Source organism: Phyllostomus discolor, chromosome 8 (genome assembly GCF_004126475.2).
Source record: "Phyllostomus discolor isolate MPI-MPIP mPhyDis1 chromosome 8, mPhyDis1.pri.v3, whole genome shotgun sequence".
Taxonomy (NCBI): domain Eukaryota; kingdom Metazoa; phylum Chordata; class Mammalia; order Chiroptera; family Phyllostomidae; genus Phyllostomus; species Phyllostomus discolor.
The window spans coordinates 16,523,559-16,546,354 of NC_040910.2; the positions used below are offsets into that span (position 1 = coordinate 16,523,559).

Here is a 22,796-nt window from a genome sequence, read left to right on the forward strand (position 1 = left end):
GACATGTGACACGTGGGAGGGGTCGGGGCTTTCATAAACTAAGTGCAGCTGAAGAAGGGGTTTGGAGGCATGAGGGGAGAGCGATGAAGCCACGGGGGTGTGCAGGTTCCAGAGTTCTTCCATGATGCTGAGGAGTTCTAAGGAATCGTGGAGAGCAAAGCCAAGCACGGGAGGAATGCTGGGGAGGCTCATGGGCCATCTACTCCCAAGGCCGCCCTCACCACTCGGGCATTCCAAGTGGTGCTTCTGGAATGTCATTCAATGCCATGCACCTTTCAGTTCAGTCCAGGCTCTTGAGTTTGGTGAACACGCTTCCAGACATTTGGTCCCTGCAGGCCTTATACAAGGCACGGAGTCTTCAGTTCAGCACTGGGTCCCACCCTTCCCTTTGCCTGGCTGCTTACACACCGCTTCCCTTCCCACCCTCTGGGAATTTCTGAGTCGGCCTCTGGTTTGGACTGGTGAGAGTGATGCCAGGAGTGCACAGAGGGCGCTGAGAGTCTCCTGCACTCTCCCAGTTTCTGGTATGTGAAAGGTACTATGACAACTTCCCAGACACAGAGGACGGGCAACAGGCTAGTGGTCAGGAGGTGCCACTATGTCACCAGAAGGCACGGTTCTTAAAACGTGCTGGGAAGTCCAGTACGGCTGCCGGAGCTGCATGAGGTCTGTGGTTTCTAACGGCATGTTATTAGTGTTTAGTATGCGGGGAGATGATGAAAACACCCTGCGAACATGAAGTGTGAGAAGAGACTCTCCAATGTTCAGGGAGTTTGGGGGCCTTTCAAAGTTTTCCAGACAGATTTTCAAGTTTCTCCTGCGGCGGTCAAATCTTAGAAGCTCCAGAGAAGACACTGTAATGGGACCTGGTGCCGTCCCCTCTTCTCTCACGAGGATGGTGTTCAGGGAGTCCACACCAGGCAGTCTGGTGGAGAAGCCTGTGGCAGCTCCTCCGTGTGTGTGAGCACATGTGTGCATGTGTGTGTGTGAAGGTGAAGGAAGCCAATGGGGGTTAAAGGAAAAGGGCACTGAGGTAAATAGTTTAAATTTCCTGGTAGCCCCATTAAAAAGTAAAAATAAACAGGTGAAATTAATTTTAGTAATGTCATATATTTAACCCGATTTAGCCAAAATGTTACCCATTCAACATAGAAGCAGTATAAAAACTCTGAGATAGTTTGTAGTGTATTTTCCGTACCAGGTCAGCAAAATGCAGAGTGCACTTTACCTCTGCGACACACCTCGCCTCGGACTGGTCGCACGGCCAGTGCGTGGCAGCCAGAGGTGGCCACTGCCTCCACCACGCTGGACAGAGCAGGGTCAGAGCATCTTGCTGAGCGTTCCGTCTGCCACATCCCATAGAGCAGTCAGAATAATCTGGTGTTTTCTCATGACAGAAGTCACTAGCTGAGGATTAGGGAGAGGCTCCCACTGCGAGGAGACGCTAGTTTCATCAGCCCGATGCCAGCGGGCCCAGGGGCCGGGGAAGAGATGCATTCCGACAGGGGCTGCGTTAGGGCGTGGTGAGGAGGCTCGGTGGGTGGCGGACGCGAATAACCCAAGATCTACAACTGCTCATTATAGCAATAAAGCTATTCTGAATGTGAAATCTGTTAGCCATTTTCAAAGCACTGTTCCATCCACCACTATTATTTAAGACTAAGGTCTAGACATCGCTTTTTACAGGCTGATCATGTTGCAATAAAGTGGTTTTTAGAAAGGACAAAAGATCTGGGAAGGATGGTCGTATGATCAATAAGATTGCCTCAAATACTACTATACTCTACTGATTACTATTATGAAAAACAGCTCAGAGCAAAGTTACTTTTCCTTTATTTAACTGCCGCAATGATTAGTTTTCAAGGGGTTTCCAGTATCCACTTAACACCCTTCCTGGGTTCTGTGTGAAACCAGACCAGCTCCCCTGGGTTCCAAAGGGCTCCATGGCACCCCTCATGCACTAAGGAATGAAGTACACTACCACACACAGACTCCCACATAGTGCGGGCTTTTCGGTAAGTGGGGTACCCTGGCCGGCTCACAACAGTGCTCATGACTCTGCAGTGACATATTCATGGGTTGAAAACTCGAGGCCATTCCCATTCCCCACGATGGCAAAGAGCATCTGGAAGTGTTGGAAAGCGAATCATGTGCTGAATTGACCAGTGTGCCAAGTATGACCTCGGTGCCAGTTTATTGAAGAAAAGTGCGGTATGATTACCACTGTAATTTCTGCAACAGGAAAGTTTCCTGTGGTTAGATCATTTACAACTGGCGATGTGAACAAAGTTATTAAGAGGGGTTGCTCTGAGGGACAGACAGTCACTTACGTAAGAGAACGAGTTTATACCAGAGTACATCCTGGCTAATATGTACCAACAGGTCCGCAGCATGCACAGAGGCGGGGCTGGCAGGGGAGCCCTGACAAGCTACCACCTGGACAGATGGAGCTGAGACCTAGCCGGAGACACTGACTCCCTTCGTGGGAAAGGCCAATGATACGACAGCCATTCTCAGTTCACACATTTGCTTTTCAGGGGTTGGTTGGCTATAGGCTTGGGGACGAGAGCAGTGAGCATCCCAGCTGTTTCCAGGGAAAGGCAGCAGAAGCTTACGAAATTACTTTTGGACAACGTAAATCAACTCCAGTTAAAAATTTCTAACCTAGGCGCACTTCCTCTCTCCACTTTTCCCCAGCATGCCACACTCAGGGTGTCGGTTACTTTATCAGGAACTGTGCTGGCTCTGGAGTCAGATTCAGGTTTGAGCTGAAGCTGGGCTCAAACCTGGCCAGGCCACCTAACACTGCATGGTTACTGGCAGGAACACACATGCAAATATAAGCTGTTGTCACAGTTGCACACGAAGAAATGGAGGTGGGCTTCACCGTGCACTGCTGTTTAGGAGCAAGCGCGCAGGTTCTTAGCCGAGGCTGCCAGTGTGCATTGGTTTCTGCAGACCTGATCTTGACAGGAGAGAAACTGCCAAGTATTTTTTAAAATCAATTATTGCACTCCTTTATCTTGTAAAAGTGTTTTTAAAGGATACGTCTGCATCAGGCTTATGCGGGCAGGAATTTAGTAAAATGAAAATTACTCCTTTTACAAAAATTAGTTTGGGATCTGCGTCCACAGTTGGTATCGTGCTGTGAATCTCTTCTGCAAAATTGTATCAAATAGTATTATAGCTTTTAATGCCATCCATCACCTGATTTGATAACAAAGCAGAACTATTTTAACAACCGGAAAAGCTGTGTCCCCTAAGCCTACATCCAATTTCGATGGTATTTATTCTCACCAGGATTCCAAGCAGCCCCTTATTGGTTTCAAATACATATTTTATATTTAATGATGTACAATTATTGTTCCTCTGACACTGTACATATCAGTCCACCAAGTAACCACTTAGAGCAGGGGTGTCGAACTCATTTTCACTGGGGGCCACATCAGCTTCACAGTTGCCTTCATGGGGCTGAGTGTAATTTCAACTCCTTAAGAGTTAAGGAATAGTTATATTTATACTCCTTTTAGGACTATATTTTACAGTCCTGAAATTACATTCGGCCCTTTGAAGGCAACTGCGAGGCTGATGTGGCCCCCGGTGAGAATGATTTTGACATCCCTGACTCTGAGCTTCGCATACTCAGTGACGTTATGTCCAGTCTGACAAGCGATAAGGACACGGCAAACAGCTATCATTTATTTAATGTCCACAACATACTAGGTGATTGGCAGATACATCCTCTCCAATTGCCCAAATGTCAGGAGTTAGGCAGGTATCACCCTACCTTTATTTCCTAGCCGGAACCTCGCCCCAGGTCCTAGGGCCCGCAGTGCGACATCGTGAAGTCCAACAAAGGACAGTGTGGAGTCAGAAAGACCTGCACGCCATCCCCACCTCGGCCTCCCGCAGTATGACTATGGATACGTGGCTTCATTCGTCTGATAGCTTCCTTATAGAAAATGAGGGTGCTCCTTAACTCCTACGGACACTGTACAGAAATGAAGCCACAGACTGTCCATTTCAGCACCTGCTCGCAGTGGCATTAAGTAAAGGCTCACCATGATGAACAGTACACACAGCGACACCAGGATCTGAACACAGGCTCCTAAGGTCATGATTCCAGGGATAACATGGTACATCTAACCTTTAATACGGAAAATGAGACACTATCACCTAGCTTCACTTACTAATCTAAAATGAAAAGCACTCGTGAGAAAACAGAACACACAAAGCTGGAAAGTACAATGGTGGCTGCCAGGAGCTGGGGGAGGGCGGGAAGAGTAGGGGGTCACTGTTGAATGGGTGTATGTTTGAGTTTCATGCCCCGGCCAAAAAGCTCCTTTGGCTTTTTCCGTACAATGGCTCTCTAGTAGCGCTTGGCTGTCTTTAACGTCACTTGAAACAGTCTTGTTAGATTGTACTGTGACTGCTGTCATATCAGCATGCATTTAAAAAAAACTTGTAAAAATTAGTGAATTTTTGTGCAGCCATTTTAATATGGAAGATAGAAGAAGATATGCAACATTTTCAGTATATTATGCTTTATTATGGCTTTCAGATTTATTATTTATTGATGGAAACTTTGTAAAAGGAAATGGAATTATGATCTTGTTTATATATGATAGCAGATTTATTTTATTATGTGATCTTAATAGGATCTCGGACAGTGGAAAGATGATTTATACTATGTTTTATCTGTGCAATATAAAGTCAGTCATTGTCTGAAACTGATTTCCAAATGATCTCTTACTGGGCCATTCAATAAGGATGAGTAGGTATGTGCAACGTGACCTAGACACCTGAATGTAAGAAAGTGGCTGGTGTCCCCTTCTCACATGATACGAAGGAAAGCAGAAAGCCCCTTCTGTAACTCTGCATGGAGTGGCGTCTGTTTCACAGAGACTGGTCTGCAGCAGGCAGCACACTTATTACCTCACAGGTAGACACCTCTCTGCACAACGACATACCCTTTAACTAACTGCTTTTCCCCAAGCCAGTCACCTGTAACTTATGAAAGAATGATGTGGTAATGCAATTACTAGAGAAAAAAAAACTATTTAACATGCTACATGTTTAAAAATGTTCACTAATGTCTCAACTTAAATCTTTAATATGTTTTGGTAACTGTAAAAATAATATTTAATATAGGGGTGATTTAAAAAAATTCGTTAATGAGCCCTGACTGTTGTGGCTCAGATTGAGTACCAACTTGCCAACCAATAGGTCACTGGTTCGATTCTCAGTCAGGGCACTTGCCTGGGTTGTGGGCCAGGTCCCAATCAGGGATGTGCAAGAGGCAACCATTTGATGTATCTCTCACACATTGATATTTCTCTCCCTCTCTCTCTCTCTAAAAATAAATGAATAAATAAATCTTAAAAAAGTTGTTAATGAAAGTACCTCAGACACAAGTATCTGAAATGACATTCTTCTTGTAGTCCAGTTAGCAACTGAGAATCTTCAAAAAATCATAATCATATATGTGGAGGGAAAGTAATCAAGAAATTCTAAAGTGAATATTGTTTTGAGGAATTTTATAACTAAAACCATTGGATATTGGTATTTCTATATTATTTCTCCATCTATTGTCTCTTAAAAACAGTGATTTTTTACTAATGCTAATTAATACTCAAAATTACTATTCCTTTTTAAATTGTAATTTCTGGTCATTTTGGATAGCAAAATAAGAAAAGAAAAGAAAGAGACAGCACAGTTAGTGCTTAGGTAATAAGTTACAGTGAAGACAAAACAGAAAGCCTCCTCCGCTTTCCTACATAAATGAAGAAAACAGACTTTATGTTATACTTCTGACACATTCTCTCCTCACTGTAGGGAAGACAGTCTGCTTGATTTTTCAAGTAATTTAAAACTTGCTTTATTTTCCTGGGTTGTCTTTACAAAGGGTGAATTAATGGCTCAATAGAGGTCAATGTTTGCCACTAAAATACTTTCTTTTTCCTGCCCGTCCCTTCCCTGTGGGTCATGACAATACAACTTAGTCCAAATAAAGAAGGTAGCCACCAGTACTTGAAAACTCCAACGTTCTGCCTAGTAAACTGAGTTCAACATTGAGAATCTTTGTAAAAAGGGAACTCTCCCAGTTCCATTTCATTTCTTCTGCAACTTGTACTGCTTCACTGAAAAAGACAATGTTAATTCTTAAGGCGCAATATGATTATTTTTGCTTTACAGGTACTTTTCAAGATATGGTGTACAGTACGTGATTTAAAGAAACAAAATGTGCGCAGCTTAGAATGAAGTGCAGGGTAGTCTCTGAGATCCCCGCGCCCTTTCGTTACTGAGAACGGACCACAGCGCACTCCCAGTGCCTCGGCCGTATGACAGGCAGCAGGCACTGCACAGGCGTTTGTTGAACTGAGTGAACGTGCCTGTTTTCTGTCGGATCCGACACTGTGGGTGCAGGTGGGATGTTTTTCTTTCCCATCTTCAATGTCTGCTTTATCCCAACTCAGCTCTGGCCCTGTGGGTTCCCTGCTTCTTCCTTTCTCTGCTCAGCACCTGTTCCTGGCTCAAAGGATTCTCTGAGTTCTGAACCTGGGTTTTTAACACGTCACTGACACCTGACCTTAGTCTACTACAGCTTTGTTTTTGTGAAATGCTGATTAAATTAGGCAAAAGTCAGCTATTTCAATATTTGGGAGACATAACATAAATATTTTTAAGTATCACCAATTACGGCAACTAAAGTTCTTAAAATAAGTCTAAGTCATAATCAGATGAGTCAGAAGTACATTTAATTTTAAAAATGGAAAGGGAAGGTTGTTTGAAGGAATTGTTTATCCAATACCGTTTAATAATGGCATTTCTCTTAACAACTTCACCATCTCTTCTCCTTTAAAAAGTGATTATTCTTTAAGGTGTGTAGTTAATGGCTATTAATACTCTTCATTCTTATTCTCTGTTGGAATGCAACTTCAGTTCACATTGGTTAGTAAAAAACAAAACAATTAGTACTTATGTAATACAAGTAGTATCAAATTGCTGAGCGTGGTTCAACTGGGGGAATGCTGTGGGGCAGGCCAGATGAAAAACAATCGGCCCGGGCTAATTCTGCGCTGGGGTTCCAATTAAGTCATTCACCACGAGTGGGAGGGTAGGAGAGTGCAGGGTGTTTTAGAAATCTTGGCACAGTTAATTAAAAAAAGAAGAAGAAAGTAAAAGGTAGTTGTGACCTTCCACACTGTGTAAGATGTGGAAGGAGTGTTACAACCCTTTGTTCTGTGATCATGTGTTGGGGCGGACTGAACTGGAACCCTGATCTAGGACACACAGGCTTCCCCTCCGTGGCCCTTGGGAAGGAGCTCACGCACACACAGCACAGGCCTGCCCGTGCCAGGGAGGAGGAGGTCAAAATCCCGAGCCTGGCCTGCAGAAATATATGCTTTCCTTTAATGGTTGCTGTTTCTTTTCAAATCAGTTATTTACTGTGCATATAAGGTGTCTACAGTTTAAATATTCTACGTTTTATTGAGAAAGAAGGTGTATTGATTACATTACTCCCTAAAAAGGGGAAACCTCTTTTTAACAACATTATAATGTTTGCAAAGCAATTCTTTATTGTTTGTACGTGAGCTTCAATGTATCTGCACTTGTGTAGCCTCCTAACTCTGAGACAGGTTGAGCTGACTTTTCTCTTGTTTGTAGGAGGGGGACCAGACGTTCCAGGTTGGCCCCGAGCCTCAGAGTGGGCAATGCCGTTGTGGACTGAAGTCCAGGCTCTTTGACCCCGAGGCCAATTCTCGTTCTACTCACACTGTATTGGGCATAAACATGACTTTGGAACCTATGGTGGTGATGCCTTTTTATATGGGTTCTTACTGGAAAATTCTCACAGTAAGTGTTCCAGTTGTTGGGAAATACCCAAGAAAACTTTCACTAAAATGAAACGGTGGTCAGTGTGGCTTCTAAGAGGGTGGTATGAATTTTGGAGAAACTCAAGTCCTAGTTGTTCCTTCCAAACTGGAGAAGAAAATAAAAATAGGAGGAGGAGGAAGAGGGAGGAAAAAGTAGTTGCTTCCCCCCCAATTATAGTTTTGATTCTGCTAAAACAAATTTAATGAACTTGTACGGTATTTACAGTGCTACATAGAAGTATGAATTCCTCTTAAATTTCCCCAAAATCTCACCCCATTGACTCCTCAGCTAATATGCTATAAGTAATTTCAATTCTTGTTGACAGTTATGATATCCTTCTAGATTTATATTCTTTAATCTTTTGTTTTATTTCACTTGTTTTATTTCATGTTTTTACCATTAGAAAAATAAAACATTTCTGCAAAGATGCATTAGGTTTTGAAATGCCAGTGATTAAATGGAGCCTCAGTCTTATGCCTGTAAGGAGAAAACACACTCCTCACTCTTGCTTGGGGACGGCTCTGTGCCGTGTGGGGTACAGGAGTCGCTGTGCCTTAGCAGCACAGCACGCACAGGAAGGCGGTGGTTCTGTAAATGCACCGTTAGAGTCAGCAAATTCTAGGATCTGGCCTTTACTACAGAGCTTCAAAGATGGCCACCGCCAGGACACAAACCGGAAACAATCTACGTTGCTTAGAAGAGCTGTGAGCTTCTTCCCATGGTGTCAAGCTGGTCTCCCCTAGACGTGGATTTGGTCTCTGATACACGAGGCAGGTGTGTGAGTGTGAGAGAGTGTGAGCGTGTGCACACATCAATCCCAGGTGGTTCTGAAGTCTTCTTGCTCACATTCAAGGACGCCCCTCCTCTCCTGAGTCCCAGGACAGCAATTACTGGGTGACTGAGGGAGGTGGGGCAGAGCGCTGCAAGCGTGTGTGTGTGCATGTGCATGTATGTGCAAGCACGCCTGCCTGTGGGTGTCTGTGTTACAGGGATCTGCTTATCCCTACAAAAATCCTTATCAGATGGGTAGTGAACGTAAATACCAAGGAATAAGGTTAAAAGAAAGAAAATCCCTATGCTCAGTATGTCTGTCTTTGAAGAGCACAAAATTGCAGGAAAGAATTTGGGGGGCTTGAAACACTGGTATTTTCTTCTATTTGCTACAGAAATTTTCTGCCTTCTCAGTCATTAATTGCTTCATGTTGAGGCTCCCTGCAGTGCTGTAAGCTGCTAAAATCATCATTGAGTCCCTCCACGAGGAGCAACAACAGCACGCAGTACCCCAGTGAGCACTGCATGCAGCAGGCCTGTTCCGCTGGTGCCGTGGGCCCAACGCCTTCGCCGGGCTTTCAGTTTCGCTGGGTAACTTCCCATCCACTGCACCCGGTAGCCATAGCAGCCACTGACATCTGTTGCCTAGAATGAAACCCACCTGCCAAACCGCCTAAGACCGAACTATGCCATTTCTTCATTTTAAAATGTTCCGGAAAATATCTCCAGGTAAAAAGTGAACTTTTTCAGAATCTTGTCTCTGCTTTTCCAGTCCTCTTGACCTGGACTGTTTTATCTCCCTGGGAGGGCTGATCTCTGAACTCTCGACAGTACTAACCTCGGTCCATCGCCTGCATTCCTTTTTTTTTTTTTTTAAGATTTTATTTATTTATTTTAGAGAGAGGGAAGGGAGGGAGAAAGAGAGAGAGAGAGAAACATCAGTGTGTGCTTGCTGGGGGCCGTGGCCTGCAACACAGGGCCTGACTGGGAATCGAACCTGCAATGCTTTGGTTCTCAGCCCGAGCTCAATTCACTGAGCTACACTGGCCAGGGCCTGCATTCTTAAAGTGCTTTCTCCCCAGATCTCTGTCAGAGATCCCTACCCATCTCCAGCACTAATCCCCCATCAGGCTTGCTGAGTCTTCCTCCCCACCCCTTGGGTCCTGCCTCCCACTCCGCTGCACCCGTTCTATCACAGGTAGGGCCCCTTTTTCCTTCCCATCCTCCTCAATCCCAGCCCAGGTGTCTTCTCTTTCTCCAGGCAGTCCCTGCCATAAACCACTGCACAGCGCCAAGGGACAAAACAACCACCTAGGCCACCGGTTGATTCTTTCCACTATAAAGAACCTTATGAAAAGACTTGCTGTATTTAAAGAAGGGCTGAGATTTCTCATTCCAATCTGAGGGTCTTCCATAATCTGACCTCAGGGTCTTCACTCAGACGGACACCACTCTGCCCCTGGGCATGAGCCTGCACTAGCCAAGGGACTCAGGGTCCAGCCTCCGCCTTCCCCCCTCTACCTCAGTGCCTAAAGGCCTCCTCCTCCTCCCATCCTTCCAGGGAGCTATTTTGGCATTTGATTGCAGTCAATTTAGCAATTTTCATTCTGGGGCGTCAAATCACTCTCAAGGGTATCCAATCCTGTAAGTTGTATAATCCTAATTGCACCACGAGTACAACTTCCATGAGAGTAGCGCTGTGTCCCTCGGCTCACGGGTCTGTTCTCCGCCACTAGGCAAGAAGCAGAGAGCCCGAAGCAGACGCGTTAGTAGCTTTCCGTTTTGCCGGAGGAAGGCCATTCTCACGATGGTTCTCTGAGCCTCACAGGCTACATCTAATTTTTATCACACCCAGGAAATGAAACACAGGAAGATAAAAATTTTAAATAGAGCTCTAAATTAATATCAAGATGTTAAAGGTGGTAATGGTAATTTTTTTTAAAATATGGAGTTCATTCCTTAAGAAAAAATAGAGACTACCCAATTTCTTTCCCATTAGGGCAACAGCAATTCAAATTAGAGTTTTAACTTGAAATGGCTAGGAGTTAATTATTTAGGGTAGAGCGGGATAACTTAGATTACAATGTGCTCTTCATAAGTGTTATAAAGGCAGAGATGCTGCCCTACTTTTTGATGGGTAAAAAGAGTTGGGATTTGATAGAACTCTTGTGAGCAGCCGTGTAGCTTATATATAAAGTACAGAGTTGGAATGCCTGGGCTTCCTGGGTTCAAATCCCACCTCCGCCACTTCCTTCAACCTGGGTGACCTTGTGCTAGTTCTACAGGTAACTGATTTCTAACAGGAGGATAGGTAATAATCCTATTTATATCACAGAATTATTATGTAAATTACACTGAAAATATACAAAGTTCTTAGCCTCATGAGCACAAAATAAGTACTCAGATATTCGCCATTATTGCTACTAACTTTAAGAGTTGAAGGGTCATACTATGAATCCTTGGTAAAAATAGTCAGTGCTTTCCTGGTCACAACAGTGGCTTAGAGTTAAGATGGAAAGATAGCACCTTTCAAAACTCACAAAACTTGCAGATTCAAAAAGGCTGTTGTGAGGCATAAACGAGATAAAACATGGAGCAATTGGCGCGGAGCCAGGCACCCAGCCACTGCTCCACAGATGGCAGCTACCGTAAGAGGGGCAGGTGATTCGCAGAGTAAATCCCTGTTCCAGTGCCACTCCTTCAGATAAACCAAACTACCCCATCAGGACCAGTGAGAGAGTTCCTTTTTCAAAAAGATTTTATTTATCTTTAGAGAGAGGGGAAAGGAAGGAGAAAGAGAGGGAGAGAAACATCAATGTGTGGTTGCATCTCACATGCTCCCTTCCGGGGACTTGGCCTACAACCCAGGCATGTGCCCTAGACCAAGAATTGAACCAGCGACCCCTTGGTTCATAGGCATGCACTCAATCCGCTGTGCTACCCCAGCCAGGGCAAGAGTTCCCTTTTAAATTTCAGGCTCTAACACCCATGGAAAGAACAGGTACATTGAAAATAAAGTCATCCATGAACGTTTCCTCATCAACAGGCACCCCCCTGGACTAGTCTGTAAGAACATTGTGGGTCCGCTGACTCAGCACTGTCTTGGGTTTGGCTGCTAGAAGGCTAGCAGCCAAAACGGTGGCCGGTCTCTACAAAGGCCCCAGGGCTCCCAGTCTCTGCATCCTCCCCAGTCCTGGCTCCACGTCTGGCTCTCGGCTCTCATCATCCCTTTGTCTTGTGTTTCCGTTCCCCTATTTTAAACTCCATTTGAACCCATGGGAAGCTGCTGACTGCTCTGGATTTCTTTTGGCCCACAAGACGGGTTGTGAACAAACACAGCGACCCGGGAAATAAGTCTGAGAAGTATGTACTGTGCTTCTAATTTATACTTTTCAAGTTTGCTATCTGAAGAGTACCTTTATGTGAAAATGTAAGCTACACGAAGCTCTCTTTGGATAATGCCAACTTACTTGTGGCCCAAATGTCCCCACTTCAAATCATGTTCTAGTAAATTACTTCAACATCCTTCCACTTCAGGGACAGTGACAGACATGACAGTGACTCCCATCTGTATACTTAAATAGTAATCATCAATCAATCAATCAATCATCAATCAATCAAACAGTTCAAGCACCTGTTACATGTTTGCTGCTTTCTCTGCACTGTGTAGCAAAAATCAAATTCCCTGGATCATGTTTGGTTGTGGGCACTGGACTGGCTAAAACTCAACAATAATCAAAGCTTAATGATAAAGAAAGACCAAAAGCTGGGACTGAAAATTCCACAGATGCAATAATATCTGAACTTCAGCTACACTAGGAATAACCAGACCAAGTAATGAAGACTTTTCTGTGTGCAAACTTGGAGAAAGGAAGAGAAAGATAATTCACATACATGTAACACATGCACACAATGTTCTAGATTTATGTCCTCTGAGGTTCTAACCTCTCCAAATACCCATTTCTTATGCAAACGCATCTACTCTCACGGATGATGATTCTAAAATCTTTATTTTCAGTCTTGCTTGTTCCCCAGGCTTCAGACTCACATAGCCAACTTCCTGTTAGAGCCACTTGACTGGCCTACAGACATGTCAAGTGCACTGTCCTAACCCAAACTGTATTTGACTCTCTCTCTCTTCTGGCAATGCTTTTTTCTCCCATAGACTTACCAACTTTTCATACGCTACGTAAGTAACTAGTTTCTTATGCTCAACCATTCTACCACCCCTCACTAGAAGGTAAGGCTCCACCTGGGCAGGGATCTTCGTCTATTTTGTTCCTTTGACCTTCACTCAAGACGTCCCTATGTCTGCCTAGAATGGTGTCTGGCCTTTAGTAGATACTGAATAAACATTTACTGAATGAAAGAACCTTTTCTTTTGTTCTAAGAAAAGGTTCTTAGTGTGGTGATTGTGGCGAGGGGGAAAAAAGAGACTAAATGGCAATGGGAAAAAATAAAATGAAATAAAAAAATAAAGAAGCTCTCGTGCCCCCAGAGCTGCTCCAGTCTTCCTAGCCCTAGCAAAGACATTGGCAGTCCAGCCTGGGGAATCTCCCTAGATCTTTGCCTCTTCAGTTCCAGTCCAGAACTGCCAGTGACACTTCCCAAGGAGCCTTGTTTAACCAACACTGTCAGTCTATTTCTATCCCTGCACCTCCCTTCCCCAAATGATGTAAAACAGCCCCCAGAGCTGGCCCCCTTCAAATGGGCACACCTCCCTGCAGCCAGATAGTAACTGCAGCGCTGAGTTTACTGTTCTGCTGCACGGAAACAGTCAGAGGTTGGTCCCCAAGAGTCCAGGATCCCGTCCCAACCTGCACGTGTGGCCCTACCTTCTGTCACCTTGCACCGTGAATTTTCACAGTGGAAACATGAAGTTAGTTCTGGTGCCCTGTGCAGACAGCTGGTCCTTAGTCCTCGAACCATTGCCGAATCTAATATCTCAAGATTCAGTTTTGGGTCAATTCTTTAAGAAGCCTTCCCGGACCTTCCAGGCTGGGCTAAATGTCATGCTTCTATGTGTTCCCATAGCAACCCCATGGAGGGATAAAAAAAATCTCAGCAATCATTTGCAATGAATGCTAAAGCCTTATGCATATGTAGGGAGGAAAGTAGTGTTCATTAAAATGATAGTTATAATCTACTGGGGAGGTATCTGTTTGAGCTCTTATGGTAGGTATTAGAAAGAATCAGGTACCTGGTTCCTACATTCTGGTAAAGGGGAAAAATACTTAACCTTTAAAGCGTTTGGTGAGAAAAAGGTAAGCTAAAACCATCTTTGGTTTCCCAGCTCTGACTCAGTAGCTCGGGGGCGGTGACAGTGGACTTCGGTGTCTACTAGCCTCTGGCAGTGGCTCATGGGGAGCCCTGGGGGCCATATCATATCACAAAGTGAAGACATCTAGTAAACGTGCATTAAGTTATTTCCTTAATTTCATGTTGCCAGTTATAAAGGGAGAGCTATATCTCAATCGTTGTAGAACACCACCCGGATTTAGTGCATGTCCACTACACGTAAGCTGTCCAGCGTGCGGCACAACGGGGTTGTCTGGCCCTATGCCCCCACATGCTCGCACGCCTGCCGGCTTGTCCCCTTTTCTCACGAGCACACGCAGCACTGGGAGGGGTAACTGGGCTGTGCGACACCCTCTGATGCTGTTCTCTGGGCCTCTTCAGTTTACTCATAAATTTTAGAAAAGCAAAGAAAATGATTAATCTGTCATTACATTTTCATAAAAACATCTTCCCCCATGGAATAATCAACCTTGAATTTAAAGATTTTTTTTTAACCTATATGCTATGAACTTCATGCAAAAGGAATAAGGTATATATATGGTCACTGGCTGGTTGTCTTAAAATACTGCCTCTATTTGAGGAACCCTGAGATTAATATCTTTTGGAGCAATTTCACTTCAGGAAACAGATTTATTCTAAGTCTCTTACTTAAGGGGAAACGTCCGAGTTGGAAACTGGCATTCTTTGGCTTGGCTGTCCTTAACAAGCCACGGCCCCTTTCGCCTAACTGGTCTGCTTACGAAAATATAAATCCAGTTGACTTTACGTAATAACGAGCTCTCTTCTTTTACAGCCTTGTAACACTTCCATGATTTGTGGTAACCGTGTCTTCCAGACACTGCATGCACACTGAATATCCAAAAAGGAAATGAGGTAATAAAATAGCGTGCGGAGTGTTGTCAGCTCTGTTCATTGAGGGATCACAAAGTAAAATACCCGTGAGGTGAAACGCAGAACTTCCGGCTGGAGAGGGACTGAGACCGTGAAGACACAGACTGGAATTACAAGCTGCAGATCAGAAGTCCAAGGGCTTGCACACATTCTGAGGGGCGGGACGTCATTTAGCCTTGAATGCTCTATGCCACACATGCGTACATGATACATTTAGTTGGTGGCTACTAAATATGTCCTGTCTTGCTAGGTTCTGCAGCCAAGACTGCCCTGCCCTAAAGAGGCTGGAAGTCCCGTTGATGGCAGTCCATGTTTGCTCTACTGTGCGGCTTCCCCGGGGGGGCGGGCAGCTCACTAGGGGAGGGGTGTCGACAGGCCAGGCCACTCTGGAAAGTGTGCAGGAGCCTCTCCAGAAATGGTGACAGACACTCCATCCCCCCCACACCCCCCACATGCCCTCTGAGAACTTTGAGAGCCACAAGACTAGATTGAGCTTTACAACCTCAGAGGGTGGCTCTATGGGCACAATAACTTACTACAAGGAAAATGAAGATCTAATGAAGAAAAAAAATGAAGGGCTTATTACCAGTGAAGACCTACAGTGCAGTGCTACTGTATCATTTACGGGATCTCTCTGCACAGGCGTGACCAGAAAACTTGAGCATTTTGTTCTTAGAAAATAATAAAGATCTAGTATTTTGAATCTACTTTATGATTTATAAAATCCGCACATTTTGGTTTCATGTAACTTCTCATGGTAACATTAAGATAGCAAAATACTACATTTCTCTTTTATATATAAAGAAACAGAGAGCCAGATGAGTTAAATAGCTTGCCTTGCTCTCACACCTCGTGAGTGGCGTAGCCGGAAATGAAAGCTAAGTCTTCTGAACCAAAAGCCAGCGCAGTTTCCACCATAAAGGAGAACCCACTTAAACATAATATTGCTTTCTCTCTGTCTCTAAATATATATTTGGTTGTGGGCAATGGACTGGCTAAGAGTCCATAATAATCAAAGCTTAATGATGAATAAAGACCAAAAGCTGGGACTGAAAATTCCACAGATGCAATAACGCCTGAACTTCAGCAAAGCTAGGAACCACCAGTCCAAGTAATCATATATACAGATGCTTTTTTTTTCAGATAAAAAGGTCCCAACACAACTTCAAGGCAAACAAGCAGTTCAAAATGTAAAAAGAAAATGACAAACTTTCATTTGTAAGGTACCATAATATGGTTTTTAACTGATGCTACTGGAAAATAAGTTATTCCAGTGAAACTTCTGAGTGTTTTTATATGAAATGTTTAAGAAAAAAAAAAAAAAACCTAAGCACACAAGCACACCCCATTAAACAGAACAAAGATTACATAATCCACACTTTAAAAGTATGATGTGCAGACTCCCTACACAGTTACCACTGTGCGATTACCCCAGGCTTTGGAGTGCTGCACCCTTGGCCACAAAACCTGAAGCCAATAAACTCGGAGCCCTGACTGTCCCCCCCCGCCGCCGCCACCCCCTCTCCTCTGTAGTGGTCATTTCTGCATCTGTCCTTGGCGGTGTTATTCCCTTTGGCTTCAGCTGACGCCCCTTATCTCAGCTCCCTGGACCTGCTGCTCCTTAGCATTCTCATCGAAGCTTTTGTCATTGAAGGAAGAGCTTCAGGTTATCATGGAAACCCGAAATTGAACTTAGTAAATATTCAAACATAAAACCTACATACATGTTTGTATATGTGTACATACACACATACACACATGCACAGTAGGTGTACCACACCGGGTCTTCCCAATGCTGACATCACTTCCTTACTTACCAACAAGATGAACAGATGAACAACGGGGCAGAATTTTCATGAACTTGAGAGTTATGAGGAATAGAAAAACTACACAGTGAGATTGGGAGTTGTGAAACTTTAGGTTGGGTCTAGGTTTGGAGTCATAAGACTTTAGGATGGGTCTAAGTTTGAGATTATGGTTCTGGATAGACTAGTTGATTGGGTCTTATCCCAAGTGTCTTCCATTCGTAAAGGGGGAAGAAACAAAACATCCATAGACCATAATTTTTTGAAATCGGTGCCTCAAACTACATAAAGCATTAAAAATACCTTATTATTAAATCACAAAGACAGCCACATTTCTCACATATTTATCCCCTTCTCTCTCTCTCTCTCTCTCTCTCTCTCTCTCACACACACACACACACACAGGACAAAACAGGAAACTAACACAAACTATAGAAACAAGTCAGTTGTCACTCTCATGAAGTTTAAAATTAAAATCGATAGCCTTGTTTCATGCATGTAAGCTCTAAAATGCTAATTTCCAAATAAATAGGAAATAAGCTACATTAATACAAGCCTTAAAAGATACCCATCAAGTTTCATTATCCATTACTGATCAGCTTTCTAATGAAGGAAAATGATGTGCCATTAGGTTTTTTCATATTTCATACCTCAGTTAGAAAACAATTGTTTCCTCAGCTATTTCCACAGAAATTACTCAAAAACAGCAAAAACTAAGCCAAAACTTCTAGACAGCCTTCTGCCTCAGAAGCAGAGAAGGCCTGATCTGTAAACAGGGGAAATCTGGGTTCTGATATGAAGGCAACCCGTAGGCAGCACCTACCACCCAGCACCTCATTCTGTTCCCTGTCTAGTGAGCCCAGAAGGGGAGTTCTTAAACCGAAGGTCCAGGCAGAATCAGTGCCAGAGGTAAATATCAACTAGTTATTTTCTACTGAGCTAATCAGATAGTTGAGAAAAAAGAGAAAGGGTGGAGGCACACTCTTCAAAAGTAAAGCAACTTCACTATTGCACAAATAAAATCTTCCCATTTTCCTGAAATGAGGCTTCTGGTCACAGAACCCACCTTCCCCTAAGAGACACGCCTTGCCCACACTTGGTCTTGGCAGTTCAAGTTGGCAGACCCCGGCCAGGACTAGCCTATGAGATCCCCGCGTTCCTTGGTCACAGGAGCTGGTTTGGAGCGGGGCATGTGAGTCAAGTTGAGTCCAAGTGAAAGTCAACTGGGGCCTGTATTAAGAGCTGATGCGAACAGAAAACCCTGTCTGATGGTGGCCTGACAGAACTCGCAGGCTGCGGAGCGTGAGCAGAGGCAGGCAGTGCGGAGAACGGGGCTGGGCTTAACGGCCTGGCTCCCGCCCACTGCTCTCCGGCAGCCAGGCCCACACGGGGCCTTTGCAGTCACATGGACCAATGGTCTTCCACTGGCGCTTAAGCCAGTTTGTGTTGCATTTTCTGTCACCTGTAACCAGGAACCCATATTCAGAGAAAGAAATATGAAACTCCTATTACCAATGCAGTGCTGGGTTTGGGGACTATTAAATACTTAATAATGTAAATAATGTGAAATCATGTAATATCAATTCAATAATGCAAAGTCAATCCCAGAAGCAAAGAAATAATTAATTGATCGGCTTTTTCATCCTAGAGCTAAGGATATTACCTTGCAGTCTTCAGCAAAACAGACATGAAATATTTGAGTCATTTATGTGTAAGTCTCCAAAGCAGCAATTTCTCTCTCAGAAAACTTCCCCGAGAAATACATCACCAGGAGTCTTGAGGTTGAACTCCTTAGTGAAAATAATGTCAATTATACAATACTACTTTTACTAATAGCAAAAATTCTACACTTCAACCAGTCATAATGGTCAACATTAATAAAACCATCTGGCCTAAGTATGACATTAATTGCTTATAAGTGAGGGTAAGAAAGGCAAAAATAAACTATGAGACTGTTTCTCCTTAGGAGGTATGATTAGTTGGACAGAAGAAAAACATACCCTAAAAGAGAATCTCAAACTTTTCCTTTCATTACTGTTTGAAAACCTTCAGGAGGAATAAAGGTAGGACTCCGAGACCTGGTAACTGTCAAGTAAACTCATTCGGTATAGAACACAACCTAAGTCACAGAGGTGAGACTGACAGTAACATTCTACTTTGCTGCAATCGCATAAACTTCCACAACTGACCCTTGAACAACACCCTTTAAATGGCAGGGACCCACGTGTATGTAGACTTTTTTCCAATAAATATTGTAAATGTATTCTCTCTTCCTTAAGATTCCTTAATATTCCTTTTGTCTAGCTTTATTGTAAAAATACAGTGTATAATACATATAACACACAGAGCATGTGTTAATTGACACATCGTCATGTTACTGGTAAGGCTTCAGGTCGATAGTAGGCTATCAGTAATTAATTTGGGGGGAGTCAGAAGGTACACATGGATTTCCAACTGCTCGAGGGGTCAGGGCCCCACCTCCGTGTTGTTCAAGAGTCAACTGGACAGAAATGCAGAAACAACGAATTTTGTGTGTTCCAAGTAAAAATGCCCTTTCAGATTATACAAAGTTACGATAACACAGAATTATTTTTTAGTCTCACTGAAAAAGAGACTGAGATAAACAAACAACAAAAAACTCTTTATAACTGGTCATCTCAGTTTGCAATTTCACATCATGCCCATTAAATGGCTCAGTGGGAAACCTTTAGGCGGTTTTTAGATACGGCATTATTACTATGTACCACTGACCGATGACATCAAAAAATCTTTTTGAATTATTGCCCAATAATGCTATAGAGTTCAACTGTGCAAGCAGACTACACACTAGGAAAAAAAATGTGTAAAAGGAACACCCACATGAACATTTACCTTCCACTGCTCTTTTGAAGAACACCTTGCAGCTGCCACAGGTTACTACCCCATAATGACATCCTGAAGCCTCATCCCCACACACCAAACATATTTTGGAAGGTCTTGAGGATCCAGTAGAAACACTTCGTAAAGTAGAGCTGGGGAAAGAAATAAAGATTTAAATAACTACAACTATACTGTAATGGCACCTTCGACACACTATAGTATAGCTTAGCTCAAAACTGACCACAAGTCATGGTTCCATAATGAAGTCAGCATGTACTACTGGTCACACACTGGGACTCGGGAAACGAGGGTAAGCCCGATCGGTGGAGGGATGCTCTCCAGCATTCGGAAGAGCAAAGCCTCTGGTCAGTATCAAGAAATAATAAATCATCACATGTAAACTGTTTCCTTCCTTTTCCTATTTTTAGGAAGTTTACCAAAAATGTGCGTTCAAGGTGAGCAGAGGGGAGGAGGGTCTTGAGCTGAGTCATCTTGGAAGTATTTTTAGCAAGAAAGAACTATTACAACACCTCTCAAATCTCTTCACCCAGACTCAGCTTATACATCTCAATTAAGCCAGATTTAAAAAAAAAACAATAACTCTTTCCACAACTATCCACTAATTAAAATTAAAAAAATGATTGCTTCTACCGCTAGCAATTTACCCCACCCTTGAATTGTCTGCATTTTTCCATGTTGCTTTACATTAGTATGTTTGAATTACTTCATTTTGCTTACTAATTCAAAGGGACACAGTCAATATATATTTTTAAAAAGCCACACATGGTAAATATCTCAGGTATCTCTCACGGTTAGAAACTGAAGGGTTTTGAGCAATAGTTTTTAGGTACAAATTTAACCCGTTAAGGAGAAATCTGTGTGAATACATTTTAAAAGGAATCTTCTCAAGTTGGATACTATATTACCGTGTTAGTTCATGGCACAGTCTGAACAAAACGTTTTAGATTCTTATAGTAAGGAATCCTACTTCTCTGACAGTTTAGATGTGTATTGAGTAGGCAGGAAACTAATTTTTTTTCATGCATAGTCTGCAGACATTTATTGAATATCTGTCCACCACAGGCCCTGTGCAAAGTACTGAGAAAATAAAAACTTTGTGTTGGCCAAAAAGTCTGTATGGTTTTTTCCATAAAATAAAGGATACATTTTTTTCATTTTCACCAGTATCTTTATTGATTTGGGTATTTTGAGTATGTCAGCTCTCTCCCATGTGGTGTAACTTTGATTGCTCTCAATTAATGTCTCAATTTGACCACTGTCAACTTCAACTGGTCTGCCTGACTGTGGAGCATCGTCCAATGAGAAACCTCCAGCACGAAACTTTGCAAACTGCTTTTGACACATTCAATCAGTCACGGCACCTTCCCCATACACTGCACAAATCTTTTTTTTTTCAGTTGCATTTTTACCTTTTTTTAAATAATAAAGCATAACATACCAAAATCGTTGCCTATTTTCTTCCATCTTCAATTAATGGCTACACAAAAATTCATCAATTTTGATTATTTTTAATGCATGATGATATGACAGCTGTCCCAATACAATCTAACACAATTTTTTTTTGAGTGAAGTTAAAGAAAACTAAGCACTTCTGGAGCCATCATACAAAAAAAAAAAACCCAAAAAACCCCAAAAACACAAATGAACTTTTTGGCCAACCCAATATTCAAAAACCACCACTGCCCAGCCTCTGTCCTCAGCGTTCCTGGGGACGGGAACCAGAGCAGTGAGCGCTGCGGTGTGCGGTAAGGTGGTGGCGTGCTGTGGGGTCGGCTCTCCCCACCGGAAAGGGTGGGGACACAGAGTCAGAAAGCATTTCCCGAAAGGTGAGAGCAGCGCGGAGTTTTGAAGCAGGACCAGATGACAGGCAGACCAAGAAAGAGGGCAGAGGAAGCAGGAAGCGTGAGGGCTTGGAGAACTTCTAGCTGGACGTGTCCAGAAAGCTCCGGGTGGATTGTTATGGGGCCGCCTTCACCTTCCTGTTAGGGCTTTTGTGTCCATGCGAACCAGCAGGCATGTGATTTAAAAAAAAAAAAAAAAGAAAGAAAAAGAAAGAAAACATACCAAAAGGCTAGAATGGTTGTGATACGGTAATGATGTCTCTGCTTTTCAAATTAGCTGAAAATGTGATAATATTGTTCTAATGATTTAGGAAAACAACCATTTTAAGTGCTTTAACTACGTTCTCACTAGGATCAGACGAAGGAACTATTTGGCTGCTCCAAGCACTGTAGCATGACTGACTTTCTAGAAAATGACTTCTTGAAATCAAGGACTGAAACAATGTTCTCCAAAGTTGTTTCTCCTGAGAAAAGAGCCCTTTATTATTTTTATTACCATCCTTTGACTTCTTTATGGCATTCAAAACATTCCATTTCGGCACCAGTAACTTCTGCAGCATAGCAGCCGGGAAAACTCAATCCATACCCTGTCTCTCTCTCTTGCGCGTGCACTTCACAAGAAAATATGACTGGTACATATTTAGGATATAAGTTAAAGGTCATCCCTAAACTGCAGTTGCCCTTCCTGACTACAGGCATCCATGGGATCTGTATTTAACATTTTTGTGAGCCTTGGTTTTGGTCCCGATACTTAACCCTCTTCACTTTGGTATTCTACTCTCCTTCTATTCAACAAGCTCACTTTCTTGGTGATTTCACTCAGTCTCCTGGCTTTAAATATCATCCACATGCCAGGGACTTCCAACTGTGTCTCACCAGCCCAGACCGCTCACCAGAATTTCAGATCCGTTTCTTCAACTACCTCTTTGACACGTCCACTTGAGTGTCCGCTATGTCCCTCAAATGTAACCCGTGCACAAGTCTGCAAACCTTTCCCTGCCTGGATCCAAACCTGATCCTCCCATAGACTTGCCCAATTCAGGCAATGGTAACAGTTATGGGCTCAATCATGTCCTCCCCACAAATCCCATCTGGAAGTCCTGGACCCTGGGAACTCAGAGTGTGACTGTATTTGGGAATAGGGTCATGGCAGATACAATTAGTTAATGATAATTAGTTAATGAATTAATGAGGTCACTCTGGAGTAGGGTGGGCATAATCCAATGTGACTGCTGACCTTGTTAAAAAGGGGGAATTGGGACATAGACACATACTCAGGGGGAACACCGTGTGAAGACAAACCAGAGGTGAGGCCAGGGCTGCTTTGCCAAGCTGAGCATTGCCAGAGACCCCGGCAAAAACACCAGAGGCTAGGAGAAAGGCACCGAACAGATGTTCCACTGCAGCCCTCAGAAGGAACCAACTCAGCGGG

General features: G+C 43.4%; 1 protein-coding gene across 2 annotated transcripts in view; it reads right to left on the reverse strand.

Annotated features, from left to right (window-relative positions):
- NR3C2 (nuclear receptor subfamily 3 group C member 2) overlaps positions 1-22,796 on the reverse strand; it is a 292,733-nt gene that overhangs the window by 126,486 nt on the left and 143,451 nt on the right. The window contains exon 2 of one of the 2 annotated variants that reach the window (XM_036031871.1): positions 19,503-19,654. In XM_036031871.1, coding sequence (XP_035887764.1) covers positions 19,503-19,654 — 152 coding nt within the window. The remainder of the gene's footprint in view (positions 1-19,502; positions 19,655-22,796) is intronic. The other variant, XM_028520129.2, reaches the window with a different exon arrangement.